The sequence below is a fragment of the Muntiacus reevesi genome, chromosome 4 (assembly GCF_963930625.1).
Source record: "Muntiacus reevesi chromosome 4, mMunRee1.1, whole genome shotgun sequence".
NCBI classification, from domain to species: Eukaryota; Metazoa; Chordata; class Mammalia; order Artiodactyla; family Cervidae; genus Muntiacus; species Muntiacus reevesi.
In genome coordinates, this window is record NC_089252.1 from 4267501 (window position 1) to 4287282 (window position 19782).

Consider the following 19782-nt stretch of genomic DNA (forward strand, 5'->3'; position numbering starts at 1 on the left):
TTTAATATGTAAACACATTGCAATTTCTCAGACTAGTGCAAACTTGGGTTTAGAAGCACTGACGGACCACAATTAAAAAAAATCATACTTATTTACTAATATGATCATGATAATTATCAGATGTATTAACTATGTGAGACTATTTTCACGGACTTCATTTACAACAGCACTTTTGAAACAGATTAGAAGGGAAGATCTTGCATATAGCCACATTCTATTGGAAGAATATTCTAGCTCCCCAAAGAGCCACATGGGAAGCTGACAGTGTATTTATGATGCCAACTAACCTTCTATAGGTCCTTCAAAACAACCATCCTTTGGTCCAGTTCAACATACTCCTATGGTTCCTCAATGGTAAACAGTACTTTTTAAAATTGAAGGGGAACATTCAATTTTCTAAAAATTCATATACCAAGAGAGTAGCATTGACCAGCACTTGGAACTGCTGCTCCTTGGCACGCTGACACCTAGACAAAAAAGATGCTGTATTTGCTCTTGGTAAAATGCTAAAGCCAGTGGCAGCAAGGGGAAGAAACTCCAGGGAAGAGTGAAAACAAACAGTGGGTGTGGAGATGGAACCCACTGGAACAGAAACCATGTATGTGCTTGGAAATAAAGAAAGTACCTAAGAACTAGGGGCTTCCCAGGTGGCGCTAGTGGCAAAGAACCCCCTCCAAAGCAGGAGACGGAAGAGATCTTCCCAGGTTCAATCCCTGAGTCGGTAAGATCCCCTGGAGGAGGCATGGCAACCACTCCAGCATTCTTGCCTGGAGAAGCCCATGGACAGAGGAGCCTAGAGGGCTATAGTCTGTGGGGTCGCACAGAGTCGGACACGGCTGGAGCAACTGAGCACACACACACCCAAGGACTAAGGAGTAGGAGAATAAAGTCCATTAGTCAGCAGTGCGCATGTGCGCTTTTTTTTGAATTGACGGTTTCCTGTCCAATGCACACTGCCCGGCCAGATGAACTGTGTATGGATACGCAATTCTAACGTCTATTTTCAACGTTACCAGTTGCATGTGGACAACTGCAGTATGACCATGTAACTGTGTGTCCTTCTAATATGCCGCATAAAGTTATACGGAACCAGTATTAACCTGTTTCCATTACAATTATCCACAATCAATAGCATTCCTAATTAAAATTATGAACAATGAAATTCTCTTAAAAATAATTCCCCATAGCCAATACCCATGCCCCTTGATTCTGAAGTAGTCATTCGCTGCCTACTAGGTTCTCTGTCTCCTCCCTTCACTGCTTATTTTATAGTCCAGAAAAGCAGGAAGACAGACAGATAAGGGAAAAAAAAAGTGATGGAAAGCAGAGGGAAAAGCCAGCACTCAGCACAGGCGCAGGGCGCAGGTCTGTAACCGGGTCCTGGCCACCTGGCCCCTGTCCTCTGTGATGCCCCCTCGGGCAGAGCTGGGGTCCCAGCAGCTTCTGAACCTGCCTTGCCCCTGGCTGAGCATCCCCAAGGCCCTGCCTGGGACGCCCTGCTCCTGGCTCCCTGACTAGCCCCCACTCACCTTCACAGCAGTGCTACCTACTGGATGAAACATCTTCTGAATCAACAACAAGATTCAGAAAAGACTGGGCCATTTCTCTGCTTGAGCTTTCTCCATCCATTTGCAGCAGGTATTGTTTTGATCTTTTCACCCTAAAAACTTACAGCACTGGCACATCCTGATGATCCATAAATATTTAATATTTAAAAAAAAAAAAAAATTCCCCGCTTCACCCCATCTAGCCACTTAAACTCCAGGAATTTCTTGCAGTGTTCTTAATATCCCATGCTGTTCCATACTTCACTACTTTTGCTCTTTTGTTCTCACTAATAAAAAATGTCCAGATTTGCCTTGTATATAAATACCCCTGCATCCTTCAAGACCCAACTCAGACCTGTGTTCTGAATGAAGCCTTTCCCGGTGCTCCCCAGCAGAGCCGGGCACCCCTCCGCTGTGGACCACTGTGCCCTGCTCACACGTCTGCCTCCGAGTCTGTCTCCTACCAGGAGCACATGACCACAGGGCCCTTGCACCACCTGAGCCCACTGAAGAGGACATGCTCAAGAACGTGCCCCATGGGAAATGAACAAATGCTTCAGTCATTACACTTCCCTCCTATCTACATTTCCAATGTCTCTCACTCAGTCTCGGACAAATCAAAGAGCAAAGTCCTGTGGGAAGTAAAGGACTTTGGGAAACACATGAACAGGAAGAGGGAGGGAGAAAACAGGCCAGTAATAATAACAGAAAACACGGGGCAGGTGAGAAAACAAGGGGAGCAGCTGCCCTCCTGCATTTCACTCCCGGGAAATAATAAAGAATCCCCTGATTCCACAATAGGTTTTTAAAGTCACCACAGAACGCTTTAAAATAAAAATAAAGCAAAAATTACTTAGTCACTGAGATAAGACTTTTTCACTGGAAAAGACCTTAGAGCCAGAGGTCAATGTTTTCAACTATGACACCAACAAAGGACAATGTGTATTCTATTGCTATTTTCTTACGAGTTGATCTATACTTACTGCCTTGGAATAAATCTATGACCCGACTCCTTGAGGCAAAAGTGCAAGAAAACACTCAGCACAGAAGAGGAGCACAGGACACAGTCTGACACAGAAGCTCTCGCTCCCTGTGAGGAGACACAGAAGAGGGTTTCTTCCTCTTCTTCTCCATCATCCCAGCCTTGCCCTCAACGCTCTCCCGGGTTCACAAAACGGCTCACTGGAAGATCTCCTATAATCATATCTGAGAAAGAGTGTGATTTATTTTAATATAATTACTGTGGTATCCCTTAGATTTTCAAAATAAAGGTGATTTGTTTTAAAAAAATATAAAATGACATCCATTCACTATTTAAATGGTATTTCAAGGACTTCAGCATCAGAAAAACACCCTAACAGTGTAAATGTGGTTATTCCTCACTGACAGGGAGAGACAATAGGCATCACATGAGGATTTTAGATTTTTCAAACTAAAGGCAAAAGTATATCATTAAACAAAAAGCATTAAAGTATTATAGAGATAAAACATGCAATGTGTCCTGTATAAAAAAGTACTTTAATGTTCGTTTTGATTTTTAAAAAACTGAGAGATGCTACCCTTCATATTGTTACAAGTATAATGTGTGACACAATATAAAACAAATCTTTTCTGTCTCTTTTTTCTGTCTCTTTAACCAAAACAAGCAGCCAAACGAAAAGCTTATTTTCTTTGGATACATCTGTAGATATGATGGCTGTAATTAATTGTTCAGCTAAAAATGCAATTCCATGGTGCTTTTAATGATTTAGGTATACACAGCTTTAGTTCTCAAAGCAGACTAAAAATAGTGATTTTAATTTATTCCTGCTGCCTACAATTACCCACAACCATGTATTTTTAAATATTTCCAGCCTATAAAAATTACTAATTTTTGCCACTTGTGTTTATCTGCATTTAGACTTTGATTTGGATAAATTAAGCTCTCAAGTGTTCCTTGCTTTATGAAACTCTGCATGTTGTACACTTCAACACAAATAAATGACTTGTACCATTAGAGGTTTAAATAATGTAATGTACTTCATGCTCAGCCTGAAGCTGGATTCCAATGAAGTTGCTAATGCACGTAATGATTAAGTGTAACTCAAATACTAACTGTGTTGTTGAAAACATGACAGGCAATAATTTGGTCTATTATATTCTGCCATTTAATTGCCTAGTACAGACATTCTCTGACACGCTATGAAGCAATGATTTACAATTATTCAAGCTGCAAAGGTCAGAAAGTGACATTATAATCATCTACATAGAGATCCCTTCTAATGCACAAAAACTAGGTAATGCCACACGCACAAAAAAAAAAAAAAAAGAGTTTCACTGCATTAGTAACTTTCTATTTAAGGTTTCTTAAGCCAACTGAGAATAAACAGTTCATAAGCACATTAATATACAATAGAAAATGTCTAGAATCTTTCCATGAACCAGAGATGACAGAATCTGTAAATGCTCTTATTCCCTCCTGACTAGGTAAGTACTACTCAACTGTTTAACTCCATATACAAGATTCAAGACTAGATACAGGGAACGCAGTCAGAAAATTACATAATCCCTAAATCATGGATACTGGCTTTTTGTGAATAATGGCATAAAAAGTTAGGCTTCATCTCCCAGGTTTCCTGAAATCACAGGCCACTTACTAATTTTCTAATAACTCTTTTTTGTAGTAACTAGTAAGGAAAAACAAAAACCCAAGATGATCAATTTTACCCCTCTCATTCTAATGGAAAGACAATAAAATCTTTACTCTTTTAGGGATTATTTCTGTCATACTAACATGTTCAATTTGTAACCACTCAAGCACAATGAATCAACACATAAAGAATGAGGAAAAATAAAATTATTTAAAACAACTTTTTAATATGAGAAAAGTGAAACAGAGAGAGACCAGAAAAAAGAAAGAGAAAGAGACTGAATACCAGAATGTTAAAGTAAAACACAGTGCAAGCAATTTTTTAAAATAATGTAAGTCTGAGAAAAGCAAAAAACAAAAGTGACTAGGGGCTGGGAAGGAAGCAAGTACAGTTATCACCCGCTAGAGAAAACAACCTAGGGAGAAAAAAGTAAGTACAAATTAAAATTAGTAACTAATAAAACAACAGATATAACAAAAGCAAAGAAATAAAGAAAAGGTACAGCTAAAAGGAAGGAAACAGGGATCTACCATTACTACCACATAAATTACCTCCACCACTAAAAATACTTCTACTCTCAATACTTCTACAATCTGTACAATGGGAGTAATAAACATGAGATGAACAGTCTCATGAAACTGGAATCAACAAATGAAATGGATGGTAATTAAGTATACCCTAAACCACAGCACTCCATAAATACTATTTATAATTGAGAGTACGATATATACACATGTGTGTGTACAAACATGGAGAAAAAGATTATCAAAATAAATTTAAATGAATGTAACAAAACATGGTTTCCATAATGATGTTCTTAAGCCACTGAGATTTGTAAGGTCTTGACTACCGAAAAATAACAAAGGTAAAGATCATGGACTTAGTAAAAATGTGTCTACCTATTTTTAAACATATGTTCCCAACAAAACTATTAACTTCTATGTAAGGTACTTTCTATTATTTTTTTATTTCCTCCCCCACTAAGCCCTATGTCCAACCCGGGGCACACTTTAATTTTAACTATCCATCATTTATAAAATTCACCTAAATTCTATAAAATTCCTCTTGAGGTCATGCTCAGAAGTAAGAAAAACATTAAGAAACTGTAATTCAAAAACTGCTCCTCCTAAAAGTGAAAGTAGAGTGAAAGGTTTTTAAATGAGTTACCTATAACATGTTCTTAAAACAGGAAGTTCAGAGTAATACATCTTGAAACCTATACCCTGACATAAGCATGTAAACCATGGGCCAACAAAACTTAAATCCTGAGCTCTGAATCCTAGCCAGCATTAGAAATTAGACATCTCATACACTCAGTTTCTTCTGTCAAAAAACTTAAACCCATGATAAGCTGTAGCTAAGATTTGTCGATGAAGGGGAGAGAGATGTTAAAACTGAGCTTAAAAATTCAAAGATCAGTGTAGGTTCAAACAGTGGAAATTAAAAGTTTAAAAGGAAGTCTTTATTAAGGGAGTAGCTAATGCACAACCCTTAAATTAAGTCTTAGTAAAAAAAAAAAAAAAATATATATATATATATGATACATATTTGATGAGCATCTAAAAGCTTCTTAAAGATATGAAAAAAAATCACATAAATAAACTGATATATTAATTCTCAGCTCAATTCAACAAAACACACCATTTGTTGTTTTCATCAATTTCACCATTAAATATCAGGTCTTTCTGAAGAGGTTACTAAGGAAAAATAGTACAACAATGTGAGTAATAATTTCACTGTAAAAATGTGCCTGCCCCACTGTTTTCATATATTACAACTCTATCAGAACTGTTTGAAAAACCGTCTTTCTTACAATTCAAACAGTGAAAGGATTATGGATAAAATTTTCAGACAGACACTAAGATGCTAACTACTGAAGAAAAGAAAACATAGGGCAGGACCTTCTGTTTGTGACAAAATTAGAGAGTTAATGTTCCTGAAAGATCACTTCACCTTTGAAAGCATGATTTTTTAAAAGGTAAAATTGATAGCAATTAAAGCTAATGAAGAAATGCAGCATGAGCTGCTTATGTTCAGGAACGAATGGGTCCACCGAGCATTTCTAAGATTGTTCAGCCATCAATGGTAATGAATCGACATTGTCAGAGATGTGAACGTGCCAGTGCTCCCTACTGCCACTAGCCTGAGAGCCAGTTCTCATTTTACTCATGCTTTTTACTTTAACTTTTAACCTACATACTGCTCTATCCCTTTGAAATACATGAAATACAGAACAACCTATGGCACTTTTTCTTTAGCACTGAAGGGTATTTCACTCACTACTGTTCTGTGTCAACTACACAGACTCAATAGGCATTCTTTGGTTTACCGAAATTCTTCAGAACTTTTAGCTTCACTGTAAAAATATCTAGCCTATACAAATTATTGTTATGTGACTTTTAAGTCAAATTTTAAGTAAAAAAATTAAGAAATATTATTTCTTGGTCAAATAAAATTCAACAACTACTGTAATTCTAAGAGATACAGTCTGGGAATCTAGATTGCTTTTTCCACACACAAACACACACATGTAGACCTCTATGACAGCAGCTTAAAACTCAACATACCTACATGTACTTACAACTCAACTTGGGAGTCTACTTGGGAATCACTGTATAAACCACAGTGCAACACGTCAGTCATGCATTGTGAGCAGTGAGCTAAGCAAGCGTGCAGTGCTCAAATCACACACCCAGAGCCAATCAGTCAGGTTTGTTTCTGACACTACATGTGTCAGAAGCTGCTCTCTGAAAGTCTCTCCTTCTCTTCCCGGGTCTTGCTAACACTAATAAAAAAGGAATGGAATCAGGTTTCTAATAACACAGTATGCAAAAACTGTTTACTTATTTCCCAAAAATGAGGAAGAAACTGATTTTTTTCTTTTTTTTTTTTTTGTCAACTTATAGCAAATCTTCACCACAGTCTGGGCCTTCCTCCTTGCTATAATTCACATGGTAAAAACAGAAATGAGATATCTTTTAAAATTCTAAGACCTGGAGCAATTAAAATCCACCATTTGGCACTCGACCCTTGCAGCTAAAATCAGTAGCAACAAAACTCATTCTCCCACTGATCTTCAGGGGGCTTTAGGGCAAAGGTTCATCTTCATTTACTTTAGCTCCAAGTCACTGAACCATCAATTCTGCCAATGAATAAATCACAGACCATGGTTAATAAAACTGCTTGCAAAGTTATTTGTAAAACTATCTTAAGGGTCAAAATATGCAACTGCATCCTGGGATGAAATGTACCATCCATTAAAAAACAGAAGCTGTTTGTGACTTAAAAGGTATTTATACAGTAGTGCTAGCCAGAAGAATCTTCCACTGAAAAAAGAAACCTCATATAACATGTGCACATCACATAATTTAATTGAATCTGAAGTGTTTTGTGAACCAACCGTAAGAACTGCAGGTTTCTCAGGTTTCACATAAAGTGTTTTTATATGATGCACTTATTAATTCATTTCTCTAGCATAATAACATTAAAATATACTTATAATCAGAAGTAAGGTATTAAAAACCCAGCTCTGAATGTCCTATGATATACCATAGATGTCATGGCATTTTAAAGCCTTTTAAACATTTCTGCTAAATTAATTAGTTTTACATTAAGGCATCTCAATGCTTCCTATTAAATGTAAGACATTTGAGTGACAATTAAACATTGTGAATGATTCTTTAGAGGAAAGAGCCATTAACTAAAACAGGATAACAAGTTTTGAAGTAAAGTTACACAAAAACATACTTTATACACTGGTTTTTTAAGCCTCAAAAATCAGTTCTCTGAAATGAAATCTTTTTCTGCTTTTTTCCTTATAGAATATGTCCAATGGATCCAAAGAACCATTAATGCGATTAAAATTAGAGCAGTATAGCAAAAGAAAAAAAGGAAAAAAAACATACATATACACTCCTAAAGCTATATTATGTATTTTTTTATGTCTTTAAATGGAATTTACAGTTCTCTCTGGCAATGTGAATGAACATCCTATAATTTAGTCAATTTACAGATTACAGGTTCAAATTGACCTTGTAGCCCATAAAATTGCTCATCTTCAGCACAGGATTAGAAGTGGGAGAAGAATGTCATAACTGTGTTTAAGGAATTTACCATAACAATGGAAAGGAGGATACGCATGCATAATTCTAGCCACTCTTACTCATATCAGTTTTGAATCCTGAAACAATGGATATCCCGCACGTGCTTCCTGGTTCACCACGGTAGAGATGGTTTCAATTTACTCACCCACAGACGTGACACTTGTATTCCCTCATCCCAAGGTGCCTTTTGACATGGTTTCTGGCATCACCAAGCTGAGCTGTTGCAAAATGGCATATCTTGCACTTGAATGGTTTTGATCCTAAGTAAATTTAACATAAAATATGATTTGAATTTGAATAATACATTACTGATAGTTTTAAAACAGGCTTAGATCTTAAATCTTACTTATAGTCTAATTACAATTTTCTGTCCCCAAAATGGAACACTTGCATACCTTTCTAACTTGAATAGACATGCATTTCATAATTATTCCACCAATAACACTTTAAAATGTTTCAATGAGTATTTCTAACTTTCAACAACATTTCTAAAATTTAAAGTCAAAAGTGATGCACTTGAGCAGTACTAACAGATAAGATGAGCTAAATAGTTTCAAATATTTTTCTTACAATTCACAAAAATGGCTTTTAAAGTCACTCAACATTTTAAATGGAACATTTTTAAAACATAAATGCTTGTAGAGTATCTGATACTTTTTAAAATATATTTATTATCAAATAAATTTCTCAGTGGCCACATCCTGGTTCCCTCATATTTCTGCGACTTTGAATTTATTCACACTAATAATGGTATTTCAGATTTTTTTCCTGACATTTATCCCAAATTATTCCCTGTATTACTTTTAATAGCACACAGTATAAGAATACATAGTGGATAAGTTATTAGCCTTTATGATCATTTTAGAGTCAAAAATTTGTGATGATTCAACAAATCAGAAGAACTGACATTTTAGCTATTATTGACTTCAAGAATAAGTATTTCAACATAAAAGGCACAGTAACAACATTCTTTTTTTATTTCATTAAGAAATAAGATTAACCCATACTCAAACATGAGGAGATAAAATTATTTCAGAGTCCACAAACTTATTGTCAGTAGTAGGTAGATTCTACCTGGCAAATAGGTACTAATAGATCACCAGTACCCATATTAACAAGAAGCAACTCTCTCAAAGTATAACATGAATATATCATTTTCTATTTCTAACCTTTAAATCCTCAAATAAATAAATCAAAATCATCTTTTAAAAATCAGTTTAAAACTGTTACAAATGTTTCCAAATTTTTCATAGCGTATATAGTACCTACTTGGTGAAGTACCTCTTATAATATAGTCAGACAGAATGTGAAATATGTGGACTTTAATAAATACACAAAAAGAGCTCAAATAAAAAAATGCAATAAATCATTTTTGATCAATGGAACTTGGTGCAATGCCCTTGGGAAAAGAAATCCTCCCAGAATACTTTGTCGAAACTGAAGCACTCAGTAAAAAATTTTAGAGTCTTAAATTTCAATTTAATTCCCAAAAGCTGACAAAAAAAAGTGAAGCATTTAATTTTAATCTTCTAACAGAAATAAAAAAGTCAACAGTACTAAGCACAGGCAGACAAGGTTGAATATTTCACAGTTCAATGACAATGAAGCCAGATCTCTTAATACTTCCATTTCTACTCTGAGAAGTAGATGTAAAATATATTTAGCACCTGAATGGTTATATCTAGTCAGCTTTATATGTTTAAATGTCAAAAGCAGGTTGAGACTGCAGCTTACAGCAATCCCATTCTATCAGTCACATTAGAAACTACAGTTTATTTAAATGATTCTGAAGAAACGAAGCCTATCACTACTCAGAAACATTTCCTCTAGACAGGGAACTCTATAAAGGGGCTTGTGAAAGAAAGAGGTGAGAAGAATCAATTACCTGCACTTTAAATTACACTGCATTAAAGGTAAGGTAATTAGGAAATTATTCATCAACAAGAACACCAGGGCTCTAAACAATAAGATAAAGCTCTCTCAACACGTGTGTTACAATTTTGGTGAAAGGATTCAAAGTTATCTTGTGATTCAGGCCCTCTAGTTCTGCCCCAGGAGTGCGGACATAGACCTCCTGTGTCTGCAACATAAGGCACGTGGCTCCTTGGTGGAGGCTGCCTTTCCTTCGGATTTCAGCCATCACTGCTGGTGCGCTGACAACACCTACATAAGTAACCTTGCTGAATGTTTTCATGCAGAAATCACGGAGGCCCTAACTACTTTTTGTATCTAACGCACAAAGGAGATGTATTAACATCTCCTTTCTGTGCCATGAAAATTCTAATACTGGAGACTAGAGGTCACATTTTCCTGTACAAGAAAACAAGAAATATTCCCACTTTTTTCCTAACTGATGGTGTTTCCATTTTTAAACTTGCCAGGCCTATCCCAACACGAATCCAGGCATAGTATTTATCAAGAAAAATTTGTAAAACCTCATATTTTAAAATTTGTCTTAGGGGTTCCCTGGGGAAGACACTAAAAAAACCTGCCTGCAATGCAACAGACCCAGGTTCAACCCCTGGGTCAGGAAGATCCCCTGGAGGAGGAAATGGCAGCCCACTCCAGTATTCATGCCTGGAGAATCCCACCAACAGAGGAGCCTGGTAGACTGCAGTCCATGGGGTCCCAAAGAGTCAGACACAACTGAGTGACTAACACTTTCACTTTCACACTTTAGGCATACTGACATTATTAGATACGTATTTATTAGAAATAAATAAATTATTATTTATTATTAAACAGTCCCACTCCTTGATTTTTGTTTTTGTTTTTTTTTTTTCTTTATTTTTTAAAATTTGAAAAAAAATTAATAAATAAATAAATAATAAATAAAATTTGGTCTGTGAGGTTTTTCTGAAAGGGATAAATGAAGAGGCTCTTTAGCCTTCTGGCACCTTCTTACAATTCTACCTAAAGAAGTCCCCCCCCCCCAAAAAAAAAAAAAAAAAAAAAAACAGAAGAGTTCCCAAGACGTTAAAAACTAAGCCTCTCCTCAGGCCTGCACTGGCCTTCCTCAACGTCAGTCACGGCCAACCCCTCTGCACACGCGGACGTGACACTTGAAAAATCACAGGAAGACTAGGTCTCAGAGAGTCAAGTAAGACGGATTCAACCCCCCACCTAAAGCTTCTCCACTCAACCTTCCCGACACTGAACACTTCACCCGTCCTCCTGCTTATCCCTCCATTCAACAAACAGCAGTGAGCGCCGCACGCGGAGCTCGCAGGTGAAGCCGCGAGAACTGCGCCCGGCCGCCCTGCGCTGGACGTGGGCACGCGGAGTCCCCCTGAGCGCCTCTGCCCACGCTGACCCCGCTGCCACACCGTCGTACCAGCCCTGACATGAGAACCTTCCAGCGAAGCCACCCGCTCCCCGTCTTCCTACATGAAGACTGTGCCAATGGCACCCGAGAGCGGCTTGGAACAGAAAGCAAGGGCTTCAGACAGCCTTCGGCCTGATGAGCTCCGGTGCGCGGAACTAAAGCTCCCGCTGCACCAGCAAGCGCTGGGGAGTCTTCTCCCCACAGTCCTTGATGACCAAAACTCATTTATTTCTTCTAGTGCTGCTTTTATCGTGCTAAGGATGGGAAGAAAAGGTTACATAAAACATATAGTAAATCACAAAATATGAAAACAGCGATTGGAAGAATAAGCCCTTTTCCAGTCAGTCATTAATAACCATCCCTCAGTGACTATCTCATGGACATAAGCAAAGAATCAGACAGGCAATTCATTCTAAAATGCCCCCCCCGGGGGGGTGGGGAAGTTGGATTAAAACTCGGAGAGTAACCTCCCCCCAAAAAATGACTTGCAAAATTGAAATGCGGGCTGACATTGGGTACTCAGAAACACTTATTTTGGTGCCTCAGAACACAATAAAAATGTTCCTGCTGATAAGCCCAACACCAGTTGTTTAAAAGTATGCTAACTTTTACTAAATGTTACAATCAATGATGTAACTTATATAAGTAGGGTTACTTTGTCACATATTGATAGTTACCTCACTTTCACATCCACATTAACTTGATTTTAAATGCAATTAATACATATAGTCAAGGAAGACTAATGGACTACATTCTGCACTTAACCTGGTGGACATTTTCAAATGGCACAAGTGACCAGTGCAAACCTATTTTGCATTGTAAACGACTAAATAAATCTTAATGGATTAAGAATGATCAGCTATCAACACACAAGGGAAATTAAGTGCTGAAATGCCTACATTGATTATTTTAAATTATTAGCCTTACTCTGTTCTTGAATTTGTATGCTTTTAGTGAGCTTTAACACATTTACAAGACTTATTGACTATAATTACAAGAGAATTCAAGTAATGGACACATCAATTATGAGCAACATGTCTTGACCAGACAGTTGCATAAAGAATTCTAAAAAGAGCTCCATTAGCATCTTCCTCTTACTTTTATTCAGTTTTATCTGCCTTAAGAGGGCATGCTAAGAAAGTACCTATTTTCTGTACATGTGAACGAGCCTAGTTTCTAAAAACCGTATCATTTCAGGAACCGAGCAATAACACAATGCCAACAGAGATGATGATGATGCCAACAAACAACTGTATTTGAAATTCTCCCCCAGCAGTGGTTGTACTGCCTGAGAAGAGCTGAAATCGAGAGCACAAAGTGTCTGTTTACTGAGATCAATCTTCTGCTGGTGGCCCTGTTACTTTTGTCAATGAAAAACTTTTATCTATCTTTAATCACCCTCAACTATTAGCAATGTTTCATACTCTTTTGTCTGCCTCCTTATAACCATGCACTAAGTTTCAAAAACTGCATGAATCTAAAGTATAGCTTTAATAATAAGCCATTATTTAAAAGTACAGTAAAATAAACCTTACAGTTTTAATGAAAATATGTTCATTGAAATGTGAATTTATTATTCAAATCCACTCATAAATTCAACCATGGAGACAGAACTTGTCTAAGCAAAGCACAATGATTTAGAAAAGCTGTCTATTTAAAATAAAGAATGTATGGCAGGTTTATAGAAACAGTGCAGTGAATTTTTACATAAATTTAGAATAGTGGCTTATGTATTTTCCACCAAAAAAAGTTTCAAAAAGAAAATTTCTACCTAAAAATTGAACATTAAAATGCAACACTCCAGACAGCACAGAAACTAAACCAAGTGCTACCTCCATGAAAACCAAATCCCCAGGACATATTAACTTTGAAAAGTGTTGACTAATTTTGATCTTTGAGAGCAGAATCCTGTTGCCTGGGAGTTACACTTTGGGATATAAACTATCTGGCAATGGATACACCTAAATCCCTAAAACTGTAAGGAAATATTCATACTTCATTTTTCAAAAGCCATTTAATAGGTCCTCTGAAACCCAAAGTGCCACTGAACAGACACCCTGGAGAACCAGGCACTTAAAGGACTTAGAGACAGCTGAAAAGCTGTGAGAAGCAGGAAGGTAACACAGGCATCAGAAGGACTAGGCTTTCTGGTCAAAGAAACCTGCCAAACAGCCTGTCTTCGGAATCACTAAGTCTCAGTTAATAACTTGGAGATATGCTGAGTGCCAACCAAAAGTCCGGCAAGGGCTGGGGGCAGCAGGAGCTGAGCTGGGTGGGGGCCGCCAGGCAGGGGCTGTAAGGACTCCACATTCGGGGGGAACCCAGGTCCCCACTTGAGCACGCCCCGGCCCTGGCGAGTAAAGAGGCCGCGTGGACCTACCTGTGTGCGTGCGAATGTGCGCCAGGAACGCCATCGAGTTGCTACTGCGACACATCTTCCCGCAGTACTTGCACACGTTGCCCTGGTTCTCCTCCCTCTCGCGGTTGATCTGCTCGGTGTCCTCCACGATGTACTTGTTCACCTCTCGGAGTAGCTCCTCGTGCTGCCCTTTGATGTGCAGGAACAAATTCTGCTCGGAGTCAAAGGGCTCCGTGCACTTGACGCACTTGAAGGTGGCGCCACCCTCCGGCAGCTCCTCCACGCTGGCCTGCTCGTTCCGCATGTGGCCGGCGCTGGCCAGGTGCTGGTGGAGGTTGCTCTCCGTGTAGAAGGACTTGCCGCACAGCAGACAGTGGAAGTGTTTCTCCTTCGTCGGGTGCTTCATGGCTATGTGCACGTTCAGGCCACTCAGACCGTCCGCCAAGAAGCCACAGTCGTCACAGCGAATCCGGGTGGACTCCGCAAAGGAACTACCATCTGCTTTCTTTTTCTTCACACCTTGAGCACAGTCCTTCAAGGGCAGCTCACTCATCCTCACTCCTGCTGCCACAAGCCCCTCTTGAGACTGGTCGAAGAGTTCCCCATCTTCAGGGTTCTTGATCCTTATTATGGAAGAATCAAACCGGCTGAAACTGTACACAGCCTGCCCTTTATCATCAATACTGATTATAGTTTCATAAACATCATTGTTGTCAATGGTGCTGTCAGAAGCTGGACCATCCTCTTCCAAAATCATTTTGGTTTCATGTCGGGAATTCATGAAAATCTCCTTACTCTCCAGAACAGGATCTTCCGGAACATCTTTCAAGTCCCCTGAATTCTGCACGCTTCCAGCTCTGTCCTGATCACTGCTCCCCAGGTTGAGGGGTTCTGCAGGAGCTCTCAGCATGGCACTCTTGGCTGGATGCTCTCCATCTACAGCTCTGGGACACCCATGTTTGCCAAGGACTTTATCAGCTTTGTCTTCTGACTTTCCTCCATCACTCTCACCGTGTGTGTTTGGACTATTGATGTCATTCAACATACTGTGCTTTTTCTTTGCTGTCTCATGATTCAAAGCTGAGTTTTCTGAGTTTTTGTCCTGAAATTTGCTTGGGGAGCCACAATTAGAAGAAATACTGAGGGGTACCATCTCCTCTGGTTTTATAACTTTGTCCTTGGCAAGGGGTTGCTGGAAAGTTTCACAAAAGGGGTGACCTTCACTGAGGTTAGACTCCTCCTCAGTCTCAGCTTCTACAGACTCAGAAGCACAGAACACCTTGGACATATCTAAACTGGTATTCTCATCCAAAATAGAGCAATCGGCAGCATTTCTAGATTTGAGAGTTTCAGAGGGTTGGTCTGAAATAATCTGAAATTCCTCAGAATTCTGTTTCTGCTGCCCTTGGGGAATAATGATGGTTTTGGACATTTCTGAAGAACTGGCGTCAATGTTAGTAGAGTTCAGGTAAGACTGCCTTTTCATCTTGTGTTTTTCTGTTGCCGCATGCCTGGTCATCTCCCGTCGAGTCACAGCATAGTAATCACATGCCATGCAATAAAAGGCAAACTCTCTTGTATGTTTCCGTTTTACGTGCAGCTCCAGAGAGGTGGAAGAGTGCGCCTTAAACTCACAGTGCGTACATCTGTTTTCACCTGTACTCACATCATCTCTCTGAAGGCATGTGTCACCCTGAAGGTCCTCTGGATCTACAGAGGTTTGCTTCTTTTTCTCAATAAGGTGACTGCCAGTCTCCCCGTTTTCAGGGTGAAACACGTTCTCAACTTCCACTTCCACTGGATTCCCTTGCTCGAGTGATGGCTGTTCTGAAACGGAGGTGTCTGCTTCCAGTGGAGGGTTGGCAGGTTCATCTGAAACTGCCACACTGGTGTTCTTCCTACCAGCATCAAGGTTACCGCCTTCAGGGCCAACAATGATATCTGAACTTTGTTTTCCACTTGCTTCAATTTCTACACGTCCTTTATGCTTCTTGGTGGCACAATGCCGTTCCATGTCTCCCTTGGTTACGGTATAATACTTACAGACTTTGCATAAATAACTGTACTGGTGACTGTGTTTTCGCCGAATGTGCACAGTCAAGTTTGTGATACTCGAGGCCAGGAGACCACAATGTGAACAGGTCCGAGAGATGTTGCCTTTAGGTCGCCCCCTCTTTGGAGTGGGGGGTGGAGCTAGTTCACCCTCTTTGGTAATGACACCGGACAATGACAGTTCCTGGGGAGGCAGGATGCTCTGGTCGAGACAGGCCTGCTCCCGGAACTGCACATCTCCGCCATGGCCTTCTGTCCGCCCATTCCCAGGGACGCCAAGCTCTTCTTTCTTGTCATTTGCACCTATGCAGACCCTTTCAATACACTCCTCAAAGCTTAGGCCAATGTTATTTTTCTTAGCATTTTCAAGATGCTTGCTTCTCTTGATGTGTTTCTCCATTCCTTCTTTACTCAGGGAATAAAGATTACACGCTTTACAAAGAAAGTGATAGTCTTGACCGTGGCGGAGCTTTATGTGTCTCGTGAGAACAGTGGAAGATCTTGTTTTGTAAAAACACTTCTTGCACTGAAACTGAGGCTTACTCGAATGCCTCACTTCATTTCCGTGGCTTACCCTGGACTTAGCTGGCTCTTCCTGAGCTGCTTTTCCCGCCTCACTCACAGAAACGTTTGCATTTTCTGATTCTAAAGTACTTAAAGGGAACGTCTGTAATGCCAAATCACCATTAAATGACTGAGAAGTCTTTGGCTGACCCAACAAGTTAATGTGCTTCTCAGTTGCTCTGTGTTCCTCCACGTCTTTCTCGGAGGAGAAAAACAGATGACAAGGCGGGCAGAGGAAACCCATACTGTGCTTTTCCTTCATGTGGTCACTCAGGTCCATCTCGTTCAGGGAAGTAAATGCACAACACTGGCAACGCAGGCCAGAGGCGGTCTGCTGATGCTGGTGGCTGTGTGCGTGCTCCTCCACATCCCTCCTGGATGCACTGGAGAAGCCACACGCCTGGCAGTGAAACCGCAACTCGCCCACGTGGCACCCTGTCACGTGGATCTCCAGTTCCGCCCTGCTTGTGGCTGTGTGACCACAGGCCGAACAAACACACGCCACCTGGTGGTCGGGAGCTGGCCTCCCTGCTGGAGAGTTGGAGGAGCCAGGGAGATGCGCGTTTGCCCTGTCCTGCTTTGGGGCCTGGGCGCCAGCGCACGGGTCCCCGTGCTGATGCGCCAACTCCGCGTCTTTCGTTTTCACCTGTGCCCTCAAGTGCTTCGAATACAGCCTCTGCGCTTCATTAGTGCCCCTTTTACTAACTCCTAAGAGCGCGCACCTCTTCTTTGCCTGGCCCTTCAAGGAGAAGGCGCCAGCACGCCGTCGGAAGCCGCTGCCCAGCACGAGGAAGCCGCGATCGGCCCTGGGTCTTGAGGCTGTGCTGAGGCCGGTGGCTGCCTGGGCCGTGTTTCTGCTGGACGCCAGCCTATCTAGGAGCCCCTCGGAGGTGACGACCACGCCCAGCTTTTTGCTCTGGTTCTCGGGATTCCCAGCTGCATCATGGGAGGTTACGTTTTCTTCAACCACCTCCACTTTCTCTGGAGAGGTGTTCCTGGATGGCCTCATTTCAACCAGCAGCTCACTGCCGCGCCCGCTCCGTTTAGAAAAGCTTCCTCTGAAATCTCTAAATGCGCCGGCTCCAATGCTCCGCAACGCTTTTGAGTCGCTGTTCCTGGCTACCGGCCTAGATGCTCTAGGCTTTGTGCGGCCGGCCTTCACTCCCACGGGACTCGGCTTCTTGGGCAAAGGCTGTTTGGTTAAGATTTGTACGAACCCTCCGCGGGCAGCGAGGTTCTGCCGCCGGAGATGCGTTTTGCCAAGACAGTGTGCATTCAGCAGGTTCTCCTCGGCGCACTGAAAGCCGCAGAGCTCGCAGGAGAAGGCCCTTGGTGGGCCGCGCGCCTGCCCGGCGTGCCCGGGGAAGGCCAGGCCGCCGTCTGCCGCAGGGCCACAGGCCTGGTCCTCCAGCCGCAGTGAGGGACACGCAGCGTGCTTCTCCGCGTGCGGGCAGGAGGCAGGCGAGGGGGCACGTGTGCCGCCCTGCAGCGCCACGCCCGGGGCCCCAAGGGGGCCGCTCCCATGCATCTCTTTGGAGGGCGAGGGAGGCTCCCCTCCCGGATCAAGGAACACTGTCGTCTCCTGAGCACGCTCCTTCCCAGCAGCCGTTTCCCCTGGGCTTGGGTGGCCGGGAAGGCCCAGGCCGCCGTCATGGCCACTCAGGAGGGGCCCCGCCCCAGTCCCCGGCAATGCGACACCCACTCCTGGGCCCGTGCCTCTCGGGTTCCCTAACCCAGGGGCGCCCGGCTCTCCGGGCCGCAGGGGCTCAGCCTCCGCTAGTTTCATTCGCTTGGAAGCGCGTTTATTTCCACCGTCCTCCTCAACAACGTGGTCCAAGTCCGAGGACTCTACAAAACCCCTTTTGTTTGTGGAATTCTCAGCGGAGTCCGCTGTCTCATCAGATATGGGCCCACGGTCCACGCCGTGGGATGCGCTGTGACTCGGGTGCTCTGCCTCCTCGTTTACACGGTCACCCTCATCGCTCCCCGGCTTCTTCCCGGGATCCATCATTAATAAAGTGCCAGCGAGCTTCTGTGTCAGCGGCGGTCACTGGGCTCTCATAGCCTGTGAAGAACATAAACGCAGTGTTACACCTTTGAACATACAGAAAAGACAGACGTCAGCCCGAAATTCAACATAAAGTGACACACCGGATGAAAAACATCCCAAAATCAGCCTTGACATCTCCTTTACATTGAGATGGACTTGATTACGTGCCAAGTCCTTCGTGAAACGAATGAAATCAGACTGGGCGACAGCATGTCACCACACGGCCGACTCGGAGAGCAACCGGCTTACAAAAACACTCCCATGTTTTAGTTCTCTTTACTGGTCCATTTCAATTTACTACTTAAAAAAAACAAAAAACAAAAGAAACAGAGAAGCTCTTTTCAAATTACATTTCAGTGAACTCCCATTCTATAAAATAGATTAAACAAAATCTGCTATGAGATGAGTCAGGAAGCCGGCCTTCCCCTCTTTGGCTTCTAAACAGAAGCCCAAGTCCCAGTGTAAAAAGAAAGGTAAGAACTGCTTCACCCCGTCCCCCAGAGCAGAGTCCCACTGTCACTTCAGTCGTGTCGGACTCTGTGCGACCCCATAGCCGGCAACCCACCAGGCTCCCCCGTCCCTGGGATTCTCCAGGCAAGAACACTGGAGTGGGTTGCCATTTCCTTTTCCAGTGCATGAAAGTGAAAAGTGAAAGTGAAGTCGCTCAGTCGTGTCTGACTCTTAAGGATCCTATGGACTGCAGCCTACCAGGCTCCTCTGTCCATGGGATTTTCCAGGCAAGAGTACTAGAGTGGGTTGCCATTGCCTTCTCCGATGGTCCTTCTAAAAATGAAAATGAATATTCACCACTCGGTGAATGAATATTCACCGCTCAAGTTCTGCCACCAGTGAACGCCACTCCCATCCCAGTTGTCAATCACCGATTTCTCCATCTAACAGCCATTTTGTGTTGTCTGAACGTTAATGGCAAAGGGAAATGTCAGTGATAGAGTAGAATTAGTGAAGTAAATTTTAGGGGGAGAAAAAAAATTTTTATTGAATAAAATGCTTTAAAATCAGTAACATTGATTTCATTTTTCATTGTACTATTTAATTCTATAAAAACATATCATTTTCCATTTACTTTATACCATGATTGGAATTCTCAGCCAAATGCCATTTGATTTGATGCTAATAAAATGCCATCAAGTA

The 19782-nt window shown here is 41.6% G+C and overlaps 1 protein-coding gene across 2 annotated transcripts in view; it reads right to left on the reverse strand.

The window, feature by feature from the left end:
• ZNF407 (zinc finger protein 407) overlaps nt 1–19782 on the reverse strand; it is a 376463-nt gene that overhangs the window by 333381 nt on the left and 23300 nt on the right. For both annotated transcript variants that reach the window (XM_065932291.1, XM_065932292.1), the window contains exons 2-3: nt 13986–18645; nt 8426–8540 (exon numbers count right to left, since the gene is read on the reverse strand). In XM_065932291.1, the coding sequence (XP_065788363.1) occupies nt 8426–8540; nt 13986–18591 (4721 nt within the window). In that variant the 5' untranslated portion in view covers nt 18592–18645. The remainder of the gene's footprint in view (nt 1–8425; nt 8541–13985; nt 18646–19782) is intronic.